Genomic DNA, 16,058 nt, shown 5'->3' with positions numbered 1-16,058 from the left:
GGGGGTGCTGGGCCGGGGGCTGGCCCGGGGGTGCTCGGCCGGGGGCTGGCCCGGGGCCGGCACCCCAGGGCCCGAGCCGAGCCAGGCTGGAGACGCCGGGGCCGGCCGCCGAAGGGGGCCAGACTGGGCCGCGCCTCCTTCCCCCCCCCGGCTTACCTGCTGCCTGCTTCCTGCTTCAGGCTTCCCGCGAATCAAATGTTCGCGGGAAGCAGGGGAGGGGGCAGAGTTGGGGCGGGGACTTTGGGGGAGGGGGCGGAGTTGGGGCAGGGGAGGGGGCGGGGCTGGGGGCGGGGCCGGGGCCCCGTGGAGTGTCCTCTTTTTGGACACTCAAAATATGGTAACCCTACTACTGCAGCAGCGGCCAGAGGCCCAGGCCCTTTAAATCGCCTCCAGAGCCCCAGCAATGTGGAAGGGCTGGCTGGGGGAGGCTGACCCCCAGCCGCACCCCTTCTGCCCGAGGCCCCACCCCTTCTGCCTGAGGGCCCAGAGCTGGGTCCCCGTACCAATAAGGCTTTTAAGTTACTTCCACCCCTGGCAATCATACTATTTCTAGCACCACAAGCTAAAGCACCAAAGATTTATGAATATGCCAAAGGCACATGCATAAGGACCAGTGACTAAACAGTCTCTTTATTCCCGGAGACTGGCTCAGATCCACCCATTTAATGTGTACTCTAATTTTTAATTCCATAAACCCTTGTAAGAGTACATAAGAAAGTTGCCAAACAATGTTAAGTTGTATCATTCACTAGAATTTTAGAAACCGCTACTGCTCCACTGCAGAAAACCTCTCCCCGAACATATCTGCTGTTCTGCAATTTCTGTCCACAGAAGCAAAAGGAGCTCAACACAGAAGCTGCTAGCAGGGGTACAAAGTTACTCGCTCAGCAAACAAACACCAGAATCTCAACATAAAAGCAGGAACAACTCCCCCAGTGACAAAGCTGAGAGTATACATTTAATTAGAAAGATGTCTCTCTCAGCCTGAGCAGCTAACATTCTTGTTGTCTGGCAGTTGATAGGTGGGGTCAGAGGGGCTTGGGGAAGTTTAACTCAGACTTTAAGGCCAGAAGGGACCATCATGGTCATCTAGTCTGACATCCTGCACATTGCAAGCCACAGAACCTCACTCACCCACTCCTGAAATTGACTCCTAACCTCTGGCTGAGGTACTGAAATCCTCAAATCATGATTTAAAGACTTCAGGTTACAGAGAAACCACCATATACAGTATCTAGTTTAAATCTGGAGGGTTGGCAACCCTATGATCTGTTGCACGTAAGGGACAACATGTAAAACCAGAAGCATCCCAGAAAACTGGTAAGAAACTGCACCACAAATTGCTCCCAATGGTGAAACGCTCAGTAAGTGAACTCTGTCAAATTATTATCCTTAGTGATATCGCAAGGAAGAAAATGCCTCTAGGGAAGAAGGCTAGCTGGTTGGGGAAACTTCCTCCCTTACGATGTCATTTTAGCAGGGACATTCCCCTCCTCTCTGCACTTTAAGATCCTGCCTTGAAGGCCAATTCTTTGAGTTTGCAGAGAGTGAATAACAGAGCCCATCCAACACCAGTCCACAATCGTCCAGTATGGAAGGCACTAGTCAGTCTCTCTCCTAGCAGGGAACTGGGAATCCAACCTGCATCTGGCAACAGAGTATGCTAACCAACACAAGGGCACAGGGCCAGACAGCCTCCCATCTTTTTTAAATAATAAGATCCTGCATATAATGCCTAACAGCAGAGGTATTTGCACCAAGTTACTTTATGTTTCTTACACTAACACACCATACGTGTTACTTCTAATGATACAAAACCCAAATTTCTGTAGCTTACCTTTCTGTGTTCAACTGACGTTTGTGGGATGACCAGCTGAAATCCTAATACCGCTATGAAACTGAAAAGTCTGCAAAAAATAGATAATATTGAATGTGTATGTATTGCAGATAATCACTGAACCACACCACGTACCCCAGCTACCTGTCAAAGCTTGAGCCTACAAAAGTTTAGGCACTTGAATAAATTTACTGACATGGGTAGTCTCACATGAAACATCCACATAACACAACATTTCTTGGACCATATAACGTGTATTTCTGCAGCATGCTTGTGTGCATGTGCCCTTCTTAAAGGCAAAATATACCAAGCAACTTACCAGCATGATAATAAAGAGGGTAGAACTGGGCAAGCCACACAACTACACACACACACACACTTTATTGCTACAAACGGTATCCCACTTTATGCTTGAATAAAGATGAAAGCTAACATTTTCAGAAGCATTCCATTAATTTTGTGCACCTCCATTTTTGGGTGCCCAAACAGATACATTTCCCCTGATTTTCAAAAGTGCAAAGGAAAATTTGACTGTAAACATACAAAACCAAACCCCACTTCTTAGTTCTTTTCTGGGCCATGACTCCTCCCTCCTCAGTACAGTTGTGTAAAATAGTGTTGAGGAAGCACTGAACACGCACAGAACCTCCATGACTGCAAGGGAACAGGTTCCTCTCCAGTCAGCTGTGGAGACTGACTAGACTTTATAGCACAAGACCTGGGGGGCAGCAAGACAACTCACCTGTCACTTTCTCCAGAGACTCTCACCACACCCAGGTGCCCAATACATGGTTCAATGTTTATGATCCCCATTCCCCCTGCCTCTCTCCATCCATGACATGTCAACAAAGAGAAAGAGTGCCCAGGATTTGCAGATAGCATCTGAGCATCCTCTGCTCCCCACTCCAAGTGGAGCTACAGGCCCCAAACTCCAAGCTGCTTTTGAGCCTCTCTGCCCTTCTTCCACCAACCAGGCAGACGCTGATCCACCATCAATAAGGGGCTTCCTTGTCACATCTATATGGGTCCAAATGTAGCTCAGTGAGGGGCCTCATTCTTGGCCCTGCTGCCAGCTATTTTGTGCTGCTCAAAAGGCTGCACAAAAGGGATTGCTAGTCAGAGGCACACCAGTTGCACCTAATATTTTTCTGTAATGGGTTTCGGTTCAGGGGTGCAATCCAGACCACTGAGAGGTTGTGTCACTACCTGCCCTGTAACCCTGGGTGCCTCACAATACTCTGTTGCTGTAGCTCTCAACCTGGGCCACTCACAGCCAGCCTACAAGCAGGAGGGTCATACCCTGAGTGTCTGTGTATAGCTTCAGCCCTGGTCTAGCAGACTCTGACCCCAGCAGCCTGAAGCAACACACCATCACACACTGGCTTCCACCAGCTTTAGTTACAGCCAGCACACTCCCAGTCAGGGCTGGCTCCAGGCACCAGCAAAACAAGCAGGTGCTTGGGGCGGCATATTTCTAGGGGCGGCATTCTGGCGCCGGCCATCATAGGTGCTGACTCCGAGGCATGGGGAAAAAGTGTCCCTGCCGCCCCAGCTCACTGCCCCAGCTCGCCTCCGCTCTGCCTCCGCCTGCTCCCCTGAGTGCGCCACCGCCGCTCCGCTTCTCCCCCCTCCCTCCCAGGCTTGCTGGGCGCAAAACAACTGTTTCGTGCAGCAAGGCTGGGAGGAGAAGCCGAGCGGGGGGGCACTCAGGGGAGGCGGCGACGGTGGAGTGGAGGTGAGCTGGAGTGGGGAGCAGTTCCTCTACCCTCCCGTTACTTCCTGTGCCCCCCACCCTAGCTCTCCTCCGCTCTGCCAGCTCCCCTGAACATGCCACTGCTCCGCTTCTCCCCCCTCCCTCACCTGAGAGGGAGGGGGGGAGAAGCGGAGCGGCGGCGTGCCCAGGGGACCAGGTGGAGTGGAGGTGAGCTAGGGCGGGAGGTCGTGGGGGGCCCCGCAGGAAGCAATGAGGGGAGGGGGGAAATGCAGTACGCCCGGGGGAGGAGGCGGGGCGGGGGATTTGGGGAAGGGGCGGGGGGGCATGAATAAAAGGGGGGGGTGGCCGCCAAAATTTTTTTTGTTTTGGGCGGCAAAAATCCTAGAGCCGGCCCTGCTCCCAGTCCCAAATTTTCCCCAAACAGTGTGCTCTGTAATGTCCAGCCCGCTCCTGGACAGCTCAGAGAAATAATAAGGTTCGTTTGTTCCTCTAAAGACACAAAACCTACCAGCTTGCCACATTAACTGGAGTTAAGATTCACTTTAATTCAAACACAGCACTGGTAATTTAGATTGATGGTAAAACAAGTTTATTTATAAACGATGACAGGATTTTAAGGGAGTTCAGGTACAAAAGGAGGAGAGTGAAAAATTGTTCTCGTTAACCTCTGAGGATAGGACAAAAAGCAAGGGGCTTAAATTGCAGCAAGGAAGGTATAGGTTGGATATTAGGAAAAAACTTAACTGTCAGGGTAGTTACTGGAACAAATTACCTATAGTTGTGGAATCTCCATTACTGGAGGTTTTGAAGAGCAGGTTAGACAAACACCTGTCAGGAATGGTCTAGTTATTACTTAGTCCTGCCTCGAGTGCAGGGGACTGGACTAGATGATCTATCGAGGACCCTGCCAGTCCCACACTTCTATGATTAAGTTAGAAAGGGTTACAAACAAATAAAAATGAAAACAGATCTAAAAGTGTCAAACTTAATCTATCAAGGTACAACCTTTACCTATGCAAGTTTCTCACCTATATTCAGTTTCCAGACAGTTCAACTACCCTTTGGTTGAAGAACCCATCTTTCTCAGCTTGCATGAGCTCTGTTGTGTGTGTTTGTCTAGTTATAGATGCAAAAGATGGCTTCTGTCTTTGTTTATCTTCCAAAGTCCAATGACTGTTCCAAGAGGCAGAATGACCTCATGCTATTTTTTCCCTTCCTGTGGCCTTCCCACCCCTTGACTGATTTCTGCGTAAATGCAGCTTCTATTGGTTTTTGGTCACACCTGGCTTAATCTCAGGAGACAGGTAGATAGCTGCCTGCCCTCCTGTCTGAGAGGGAACCTGTTTCTCCACAGACTTTAAAACATAATATCATTAAGTATCCATATTTCCTCCTATACTTTTAATACATACATTTCACAATGATATTAATTAGTGTGTCGTTAGCTTTCAGCAAAGACCTCACTCTATACACTTCATTAATACAGTAATACTGTATATGATCAGTTGATTCAACTGCTTAACATCTGAGGTTCAGCCGACTGTCTTTATAAACCAGTAAACCTTTTAAATGGATTCTTCCAAAAAGTAAAACCCAGACCAAGCTTCTCTCTCCCGCTGGGTGTAGACACCCTGCTGTCTCCTCACCCACTTGTTAGCACGAGGTTTGCCTCCACCCCTTGTTAGCTTGTTGGGTCTGTTTATGTGATATGTAAATACATTCTCATTGTCCTTAAAAGTACATAGAAAGTAATTCCCAGTGGGGAAAACACATTCCTTTGTTTAGGGCAGATCAGTTTACCAACTCCCCCTGACATATCTGGTTTATCTGCACTTTGGCTGTAATTCCAGCATATATTCATAACTCTTAATGCCCACTGCATATGCACATCACGCAAAAATTTGAATGATCGGTGAGTCAGTTTTCATATCATACCACACAAGGCATATTTTACACAAGGATTATTACAATAGTGTGAATACAGGGGTGCTTACAGTCACACTCACCCAGCCTTGAAGAGACCACAATGACAATGAAGCTCAGAGAAACTCTGATCTGTCTAGCCTCACCATCACAATGCCTCTTAAGTGGTCATTACAAGTTAGCCTAAATTAGAACAGTCCTTTGACTGCTCTAATTTGCACCAGAGATTGGTGTGTCCCCTAGGAAGCCCCAGGATCTGGGAAGGCAGACAGGCAATTTATGGCAACCTTTACCTCTCTCTACACTCACGTGGATTGAGCAAGCCCACTGAATTTACAGTAAAAATTAACCTGGTCCTATGAACACCTAGTAGTCTGATGAATTCCAAAAGCAAAGACAAAAATGGTGGAGATGATGAAACATAGTAAACCAAAGAATCCAGCTGCAAACTAAGGGCTTATCTACATGGTCAGGTAATTTGCTTAACGGAGGTGATATTTCTCAAGCGCACCATGCACTAGGTAACCTTTAGTCCACACCAGCAGGATACACACAGATCAATTAACGTGCAACGTCTTAGTGCGCTTTAGAAATCGTCACCCCATAGGGCATATTACCCCACCATGAAGACAAGCCCTAACAGATCAGACAGAATCCAGCTGCACTTCCCATTCATAGCACCCTTCTCCACAACCCTTTAAATATTCTACATTGTTTCAGACACTTTCAGAGGGGGGCTGACAAATCTCATCAGGAGCAAGGGTCTCGTACAGCAACCCCTTGGTAGTCTTGAAACAGTTAACTGAAATTCTACTAAAAAATGCCAGTTAGGCATTTAAACTCCACAAGAAAAATGAACAGTGTCACAAGCTTTAAACCAAAAGTGCTGTTGAGTTGTTAGGTCCTGATCCAGGCCTGAGTATTTTGGGTTAGATCCCGGGAAATCCTCTCCTGACCCATCTTCACCCAGCACTAGGGTTACCACCTGGCTGGTATTTGACCAGCCTGGCCTGTTTGTTTGTTTGTTTTTATGTATTGCCAGAAACAGAATTTAATCTGCCAGCGTTTTTTGAACTGGTTCTAAAGATTTTCATTATTATCACAATACACTGGGATATCTAATGTTAGAAGTTTCTGTGTCCAGCTAACAATGCTATGATGTTGCTGTTAAAAATAAGAAATGGCTACAAATGGCAAATTCAAATAGCAAATATAAATTCAAGAAAAAGACTAAATGGATTTTCTTTATGTATAAAGTTCCAGAAAGTTCACATTCAAGAATACAGTTAAAAATATAGAATCAATGAAGTTTGGGGGGGAAAGGATCTCAGTGAAGACCGAAACAAACAAAGCAGCTTGGAGAAACACAACCAAGGTAAGAAAATGATGTTATCTCTCTAGATACTATAAAGTGGCTGTTGATGTGGATGTGTGGAGTTACTTTTGGTTGGGGTTGTGGTGGGCTTGCCTTGTGGGGAGCGTGCTGGGTTTTTTGCATTTCAAAAGGTGGTAACCCTACCCAGCACTCCTCCTTAGGAGAAGCAGGCAAGCCATCTTATCTTGTCTGGTAGATCCTGATTGCCTACTGCCTCCTCCTGGCTCTTCTAACTGACAGAGGGGCAAATCTTGTTGGTTCCCCCAGTACCAAGTTTGAGTCACTTCTCTAGGCAGCGTGTGGAGGTCTAAACTCACTACCTCTCTTTCCCAGGTCATATGTCTCCTTCGAGAGGGTGCGTCAGGGCAGCGACAGCTCCAGCAGGGGCAGAGAAGGCCTGATACACACTGTCACAGGGGTCTAACAAACAGAGATACTTTTTGGCACTTGCCATTTCGTTACCACAAACATAGAAAACTCAAGAAAAAACGTTCTCTATATTAGAAAGATATTTGTTTGCCTTCACTAACATACTGGGGGTGGGGGAACTGGCCATTGGATAATAAGTATTATACAGTGCCTATCACCACCTCATTATCATGTTCTAGTCCTCTTGCACAAAGCAATAACCATGAAAAGGATAAAAACTAAAGTGCCAGTCTTGTTTTCTTTGTTTTTAAATCAGAACATTTTAAAGCCCTTTTAAAAACATGCTGCATCTTTTATTGTTATTAGCACCCAGACGTTCCAGAGCCTCTGCATACACAGTAAGAGACAGTCCCCATCCTGAAGAGGGGGCACTTCCAGAGAAAGGGAGGGAGAAAACAGAGGCATAAAGAGGGGAAATAATTTGCCCAAGGTCATATAGCAGATAAAAGGCAAAACTGGAAATAGAACTCAGATCTTCCTACTCCCAGTCCACTGCCCTAACTACAGAACACACTGCCTTCCCAAGTGTGTCCTGTAATCCAGGAGCCACATATGCTTTTCCCCCATGGACAGGTGATCTCCTTCATAGTGCCCCATTTCAATGAAGTTTTAATGGAAATATGACAAACTCCTAGCTAGAATACAAATCACAGACACCCCCAGGCAGCCTCACATTATATGATCCCCATAATAGTTTTGGAACATCTGATTTGCTCCAGTTGAATACCCGCTTTACTTTTTCAGAGGTCTTCACCCTCTGTCTGGCTTCTACTCTCCCTGTTCCCTCAGAGGATGCAATAGGAAGTTCAGCATTTGCATAGGGAAAAACTTTCATGAACAGCAAAAGGCCAGGCTCTGTCGATGGGCAGCACATTTCTATGAATACATTTTAATAAAATCCTGCATGAGGGTGGCAGTTCTAAAGTGAGCAAGGACTATAATCTTCAAAGCAAATTACTTACCAGATTAAAAGTTCCCACTTCAAAACTGAACTCCTTAGCATGTGTGTGATTATTCTGTGCCAACCTTTTCCTGACCAGTCTCTAAAAAGGGGGATTACAATTCAGCATGTGTGTGCACGCGCACACAGGGACAATGAGGGTAGTTTATAGTTTGTCTCTGTGTATGTGCTTGGGTCTGCCAAAAATATTTGTTATCAACCTACTGTTTCAAGCACATAGGAAATCTGGCAGGAATACTTAAGCCTTCCTGAGGAAAGCCTCTGGGTTGATTGAGGGGTTGTGATTTTTTTTTTTTTTAATTTCATGTTATTTCACTTTGACTTAGTTGACTTTGGCCGCTTCTCTGGAGTTGGTAATTTTATTTATCACGCTTGACTAGTTCTAGGTTCTCTAAACTACAAAAATAGGTTTATCCTGCTCTGAAGATTTGTTACAGACATTCTAAATAGGTGGGAAAGCCAAAAAAAATACCAAGCACACATCAAAATTAGGCACAACATTTGAAGTGGAGTATGTAGGGATCTATCAAACTGTCAAACCAAAATATCCATCTCACACCAGGTGGAGAATACAGCAAAGTATTCAGTCATACTCCCCCCCATAGTGGCAATGCCATCTTTTGTTTAAATCAATGCCTGGGGGTGGAGGTTTCCTGTTGAAGACACTAATACTCTTATCTGGGGAGATGTGTCAAAAGCTCCCCCTCCCCCACAGAAAACCCAAGGGGCAGAAAGATGCCCCTCAGTGAGTTTCTCCCCTATTATTGATTATGGTGGGGGGGACGGTTGTCTCCTCATGGTATAAGCTGTGGGGCCACTCTGTATCATACCCTGTGCCTCTGGCAGCCATGGTGAGTGACTTCCCTGAGCATGGGGGCCTCTTGGTCTGTCTGCGTGGGGGGAGGCTGGGAGAAGTCTCCAAAGAAAAGGTAGCACTGTTATAGGCTGCAATATACAGAAGATCCATTGGAGTGTGAAATCCGAGCTGAAAGCTCAAGACAGAAGCAGGTCTGGATCTGGGGATTTCGGTCCAAAGCCTGGCATTTGAAATTCAGAAGAGAGAGGGTTGGACCTGAGGAGTCACTTCCAGTCCATTTTCACACAAATGAAAGGAAACACACAATGCCCTAGCAGTCATGAACATGTGAGTGAATCATTCCAAGAACATACAACTTTAATGCATACATTACAATTCATTCAAAGTTTAAGAATAAAAATTATTTAAAAGGCATTTACTATAATTGGGAGTCATTAGATCTCACCAAAAATGGTATAAAAAAAAATCTGCAAATTACAAGAAATCCTTCTAAGACACCGACACAAGGTGAAAAGAAGCCCTCCTGGAACAGGAACAAGACATTGGGAACTTTCCAATTCTCCCCTCCCCCCCTCAAAGATTGCCCTTGCCTGATTGTTCTAAGTGATCTATGCACTTAACCATTCAATCATTTGGACTGGACTTTGCATTAAACTACTAATGGTCCAAATAGTTAAAATAACACTTGCTTGTAAAGTCTACAGATATACAGTCAATCAATACTTATTGCACTGTGACAAGAGCATATTAAATCATTAAAAATAATTTTATTGTACAACTTACCTCAAAGATACTATTAAACGGTCTACCATGATCCTTGATTATGAAGCCTTTTGGGGTGGACAGTGTGTTAGAACGTAATGCAGATTACACACAAATCCTACAGAAATAGAGAAAAAAAATATTTGTCAATACTTATTCAATACTTTCCAGGATGCCAATGAAACTAGAGATAGGTCCCAACCAAACATCTGTAGCTGAACTCCTTTGGACTTTGCAGCAATTCAGATCAGAACTTAAGCTCTACACCTATTTAGCAAAGCACTTGAGTATGTGCTTAAATATAAGCACACATTTAAGTCCCACTGAAGTCAATGGGACTTAAGGAATGGACTGCCGGATCATGATCTGAACAACAAAGTATAAATAACCAGTGTTAAAAAAGGTACTTGTCTTTTTATTTCATGCCTCTGTTACGGCACTTTGGTGGCTTCAGTTCCCCTCTGGTGCGCCAGCATGCACCATGCCATTATTTCACGACTGCCTCACACAGGCTCAGGTCGTTTATTTTTTTTAGGATATGACAAAGATTTTTTAAAGGGTTTCCAAATGTTAGTACCAATACCGTTTCTAAGCATTCAAGTGCACACTGCAGAAGATAAGACTCCTCTGTGGTCCAGCCAAAACGCAAGAGCCAATACATCCTCTCTGAATTCATCACATAGTCTGTCTAGGTATCTTAGATATTTCTATGGCCCGATTACCATAGTTACTGGAGTGCCTCACAATTTTTAAAGTATTTATCCTCACAACACCCCTGCGATGTAGGGCAGTGATATCAACACCACATTACAGATGGGGGAAATCGAGGCACAGAAAGGCTAAGTGACTTGCCCACAGTCACACCAGAAGCCTGTGGCAGAGCAGGGAATTGAGCCCAGGTCACCCAGATCTTAGGCAGTGCCTTAACCACTGGACCTTCCTCTCCTAGTTATAGAGCATTTTATATTTGTGCCTTTTAGTTTTGCAAACACAAACATGAGTTCTGTTAGCCCATTATATCATGTGCATAAGTTCTGAACTGTTGGGACACTGGGGAGTCTTTGTCTGATAAAGTTGCAGTCAACATACTGGGAGTCCAGTAGCAGCAGTGGGATTTTGAAATATGAATGAGACAGGGGTGGCGAGTTGTATGGGCCCGCGGTGCCCAGGCTCCAGGAATATTCAAGGCCTGGGTGCCCAGCTCCACCAATGTTCAGAGCCAGGTCTCTGCCCCGGCCCTGCCTGCCGCCCCCAGGCGCCTCCCCCTGACCCCGGAGTGTCCCTGCCTACAACACAAGAGTGGCGCCGGCAGCAGGCTGAGGCAACTGCTGCACCTGAGGAGGGAAAGAGGCGCACACATGACTGGCAGCCCTCCCCTCCCCCGGCACCCACCGGGAGGCGACACCGTGGGGCTTCTGGGAGATGGAGTCTAGACCTCACCTGAGCAGCTGCTGGGGCTTGGGTGAGAGTGTCCGACCGTATGATCCCCCTTGCCCGCAGCCACCACTCCTGCCCCACCCTGGGCAAAGGGCAGCCCCATCCCCCATGAGGCTACGGTGAGGGGCAGCAGGCTGTAGCGGGGGAGGAGGCCACATGTGATGGCAGTCCCCTCCCCCCCGGCACCCACCACAGGGGAGGTGAGGGGGCTTCCTGGACCTGAGAGGGGTCCAGCCTCTAGGAGTACGTGTAGTGACAGTGCCGGGTGAGTGTGGTGCTGGGGGGGGGGAAGAGGGGGCCCCCTCCCTCAGAGCTCCCCTCAGGGACAGGGCTGGGGGGAACTATGGAGTCCTCCTCTCTGGCCCCAGCCCTGGGGCAGCCTGCCTACACCCCAAACTCCTCATCCCCAACCCCACCCCAGAGCCCACACCCCCAGCCAGAGCCCTCACCCCCCTCACCCCAACCTTCTGCCCCACCCTGAGCCACCTCCTGCACTGTGAACCCCTCATGCCCAACCCCACAGCCCTCACCCCAACACCCCAACTCTCTGCCCTAGCTCTGAGCCCCTCCCACACCCCAATCCCCTCAGCCCCAGCCCTCATCCCCTCAACCCCAACCCTCTGCTCTACACAAGTCCCCTCCCATACCCCAAACTCCTCATCCCCACCCCCACCCCAGAGCCTGCACCCCCAGCCAGAGCCCTCATCCCCCTCCCACCACACACACCCACATTGTTAAACACTTACTGTTTCCAATCCATTTTATATATATATATATATATATATATATATATATATATATACACACACACACACACACACACACTTACAAGCAGGTATGGGGAGGCGGGACTTGGACCCATTCTAGAAAATCTGCTTCAGAGGAGCACAGTATAGTTCTAAATTTAATTTCATGGTAGGATTGAACCTATATCTATGCATATCAGAGCTGGATCAAGCCCTGTCTGCGTTTTGCCATTTACAAGTAGCTATGTGTTGAAATGCAATTCGGTGAACAGAAACATTAGAGCAGTGGTTCTCAAACTTTTGTACTAGTGACCCCTTTCACATAGCAAGCCTCTGAGTGTGACCCCCCCTTATACATTAAAAAAACCACTTAATATATTTAACACCATTATAAATGCTGGAGGCAGCGCAGGGTTTGGGGTGGAGGCTGACAGCTCACAACCCCCCCATGTAATAACCTCGTGACCCCCTGAGGGGTCCTAACCCCCAGTTTGAGAACCCCTGCATTAGAGCATTGCTGCTCAAAGATAAAGAGCTAGTAACTTCTGTCAACCAGACAGACAAACAGAGACAACTAAAAGCCAGCTAGAGAAAGACAAGGCTTATGAGAACTTTTTAAAAATGGATATAGTTAGGTGCCCTATACCAGAAATATGGATTGTTTATAGGTAATGGGACAAGCTGCACATCCCATATAATCCAGGAGATTGCCAAAGACAAATCTGAATGTATTAAGAAAGATTTTTTGGTGGTGGTAAAAAATAAATAAATAAATAAATAAAATAAAAAAAAAATCACACAATATGTCTCCTTTTCATGTTTTTTCTTAATCAATGAATCAGAAAGCAGAGCATTATATAATAACTGCAAATGAGATGCCCTAAAACAATTATTCTCAACCTTTCCAGACTACTGTACCCCTTGCAGAAGTCTGATTTGTCTTCTCTACCCCAAGTTTCATCTCACAAAACTACTTGCTTACAAAATCAGACATTAAAATAAAAAGTGTCACCGCACACTATTACTGAAAAATTGCTTACTTTCTGATTTTTACCATATTATAAAATAAATCAATTGAAATATAAAGATTGTATTTTTCAGTGTATACTATATAGAACAGTATAAACAAGTCATAGTCTGTATGAAATTTTAGTTTGTCCTGACTTTGCTAGTGGTTTTTATGTAGCCTGCTGTAAAACTAGGCAAATATCTAGATGAGTTGATATACCCCATGAAAGACCTCTACGTACCCCCAGGTGTATGCATACCCCTGGTTGAGAACCACTGCCCTAAAAGACAGGGACTGAGAACAGTAGCCATCTAGGACAGAATATACTTTTGTACAGAAACTAATAAAGCCCTGGCACCACATATCAAAGTTACATAAAGTATCTGGTACTCCAGAGTACTAAATCATCATAATCACTTGGAGAGATCTGATGGGGCTCAGGAAGTTAAGAAAAGAGGAAGCTATTCTGGGGAGTCTACAGCATGTTAAAAAACACAATATCCATAAGGATAAGTAAGTTTAAAAGAGTTCCTCCTCAGAGAAGGTTTGAAAATATGCAGAAAGCTAAGTTATTAGATATCTTAACCTTTTAAATCTCATGGGACCTCTCATATGGAATTCTGCAAGTGATTGTACCTTTTGTTTATTCTGAATAGATGGCATTTCACTTTCATGAACTCCCATGCAAACTTAGTCACTCTTTCAACCTGTACATTTTTCTACATCCTGTCATTTGCCATTATCTGTATATTAGCTATAAACACAGAACCTCCCTCTTTAATCTGTGTGTACACATGTGCAATAAGAAAGTTCATAAAACTACTTTAACCTGAAGCATGAAGCTTCCATCATCTAGATTTATACATAAACTCAGGATAGGTATGTGCTGTGTAACCTATTTTATCTTGTTGACTTAAATATATGGAAGCTGAGCTACATTTCCCTTGTTATTTATCTTTCTGGTAGGACTGGGTATCTTGCCAGCTACTGACAATGGCTACTTGAAGTAGCTATGAAACTTGAGTGGCTTTTAAAAAGTATTTTCTAGTGATTTATAATCTCTCTTTTTAACTTTAGGAAAGTTCAATAGCAAATAACATTGAGCAAGATTTGTCTTTTAAAAAGAAAAATCAAATATCCCTTAAAGCATAGATAGTCTGAATAAAATGACAGACGTGTCAGTAAAGTATGGTCTACCTATTAGCTGCTCCTGTCTATTAATCTATGCACAGTATGTGTCCTTTGGATCACCTTCAGTGCACTACATTCACAACACTCTCAAAAAGCAGTGTGTACTACACAGGGCCGGCTCTGGCTTTTTTGCCGCCCCAGGCAAAAAAGCCTCCAGCCGCCACTCCCCCCCCCACACACAGGGGGGGGGGCGGCCGGAGCCCCGGGGGGAGGGCGCCGGGCGGGAGGGCGGCCGGAGCCCTGGGAGGAGGGTGGCGAGCCCCGGCCCTCCCCGCAGCGGCCAGAGCACCGGGGGCAGGGCGGCGAGCCCCGGCCGGGGCTCCGCTCTCCCCCCCGCGGCCAGAGCGCCGCGCCGCCCCCCTCCAGGTGCCGCCCCAAGCACAAGCTTGGTGGGCTGGTGCCTGGAGCCAGCCCTGGTACTACAGCAACTTTATCAAGCTGGATAACTTGTATATACCCTGCACATCCAGTATACGCTGTGGGACACTGAATTTTTGCTGTTGGTGGCATGTGGTCTTGACTCATACAGTAACTCTTAAACTGTTTATTAATTACAAAAACCAAACTCATCTCTGAAATCTGGATGACAGGGATGTAATTCCCACAAAATTCATAAACACTGTCATGCAAAAATGAGGTTGTGTTGTGCTGCAGATTGCCATTGTTAAAGCATATTCTTGCATTAGCCTATGTGGAGCAAATACACATTTTACTGAAGAAATTACCAGAGCTCAAGCATTTACCTTGTAAAACGCAAAGGAATGACTAGTCAAAATTTTCAACAGATCTAGCCTAAGCTAATGGTTTCCTGTAAGACAGAGGAATCAGCGCCACATGAGAGAGCAAAGGCCCTGTTTGTTGGGAGGCAGTTTCCCTTGGCTTCTTCATGATGTAGGAGATCCCTATAGGATAGGGATTAAGCCCTGGAACAAGAGAAGTAGAAATATTACTAGTATCTGTATTAAACTGGTTGCCCCTCCCAACACATTTGGGGGAGATAAAATTCTGTTTGGCATAAATAAATATTATAAAGTAAAACCTCTCCTATAAAAATCATTTTAGAAAGCAGCTGCCTAACTGAGGTCAAACAAAATGCTTCTGGAACCTCTGGACAGATTTTAAAGTGATCATCTAAAACAAGGCTTGTACAGGAGGTAGTCTCACTGTACTGGGAATAACCAAGTCCCTTAGTATTGATGTAGCTTTCTTATGAATTGTTTTCGGTTCATTCATCAGTTCATTTAAACTTACACTACCCTGGGAGTCATCACTATGGGAATCGGAGAGAAGGTTATACTGAACATGTATTTGTACTTGAAGATGATGATATGCCTCTAAAATCCATTGAAGAGCTTTTCAACTTCATAAATATGCTAATTGTTGAAATGTGGATTTAGTAGATGAAATGATAGGGTTGATGATTACATGATAAATGTATTATTCTGACATGAATCATGAGCAGAGACTGAATTAATTGATGTCAGGTGAGGAGGAAACCCACAGGGATGATATCAGTATCAAGTTGATTAGGAAGGTTTTAGATTTATAAACGCACAAGTCCTGAGGAGGGTAGGTTAAGTTGATACCCAGTTCCCAAAATGACGATAGGGTTGCTTTGAAAACACTAAAGTGAATGGAATCTTCTTGTAACAGGACAATGCATCTCTCTCCATAGTCAAGGTTGTAATAAGATTTCCATTTTAAGCCTGTATTTGTTCCCCCTTCCACTTTTCTATATGACTTTTATTGGGTCATGTATATTGCTCATGTTCAATTTTTCCACGTGTGGCTTATTTAGTAAGAGGAGAATTTTTTTTGTCAAAGTCTAAGATGAATCACAGAGAAATGCAATTATGA

At 45.3% G+C, this 16,058-nt stretch overlaps 1 protein-coding gene across 1 annotated transcript in view; it reads right to left on the bottom strand.

Annotated features, from left to right (window-relative positions):
- The window catches only part of LOC115271170 (thrombospondin type-1 domain-containing protein 4-like), a 318,226-nt gene that overhangs the window by 262,693 nt on the left and 39,475 nt on the right, over nt 1–16,058 (bottom strand). Inside the window, exons 2-3 of the mRNA XM_029910795.1 lie at nt 9,840–9,936; nt 1,838–1,907 (exon numbers count right to left, since the gene is read on the bottom strand). Of these exons, the coding sequence (XP_029766655.1) occupies nt 1,838–1,907; nt 9,840–9,868 (99 nt within the window). The 5' untranslated portion in view covers nt 9,869–9,936. The remainder of the gene's footprint in view (nt 1–1,837; nt 1,908–9,839; nt 9,937–16,058) is intronic.

The sequence above is a fragment of the Terrapene carolina genome, unplaced genomic scaffold (genome assembly GCF_002925995.2).
Source record: "Terrapene carolina triunguis isolate 2854851 unplaced genomic scaffold, T_m_triunguis-2.0 Scaffold67, whole genome shotgun sequence".
Lineage (NCBI taxonomy): Eukaryota > Metazoa > Chordata > Testudines > Emydidae > Terrapene > Terrapene triunguis.
The sequence above is the reverse complement of the archived record's forward strand: the minus strand, read 5'-3'. Positions and strand labels throughout refer to the sequence as shown.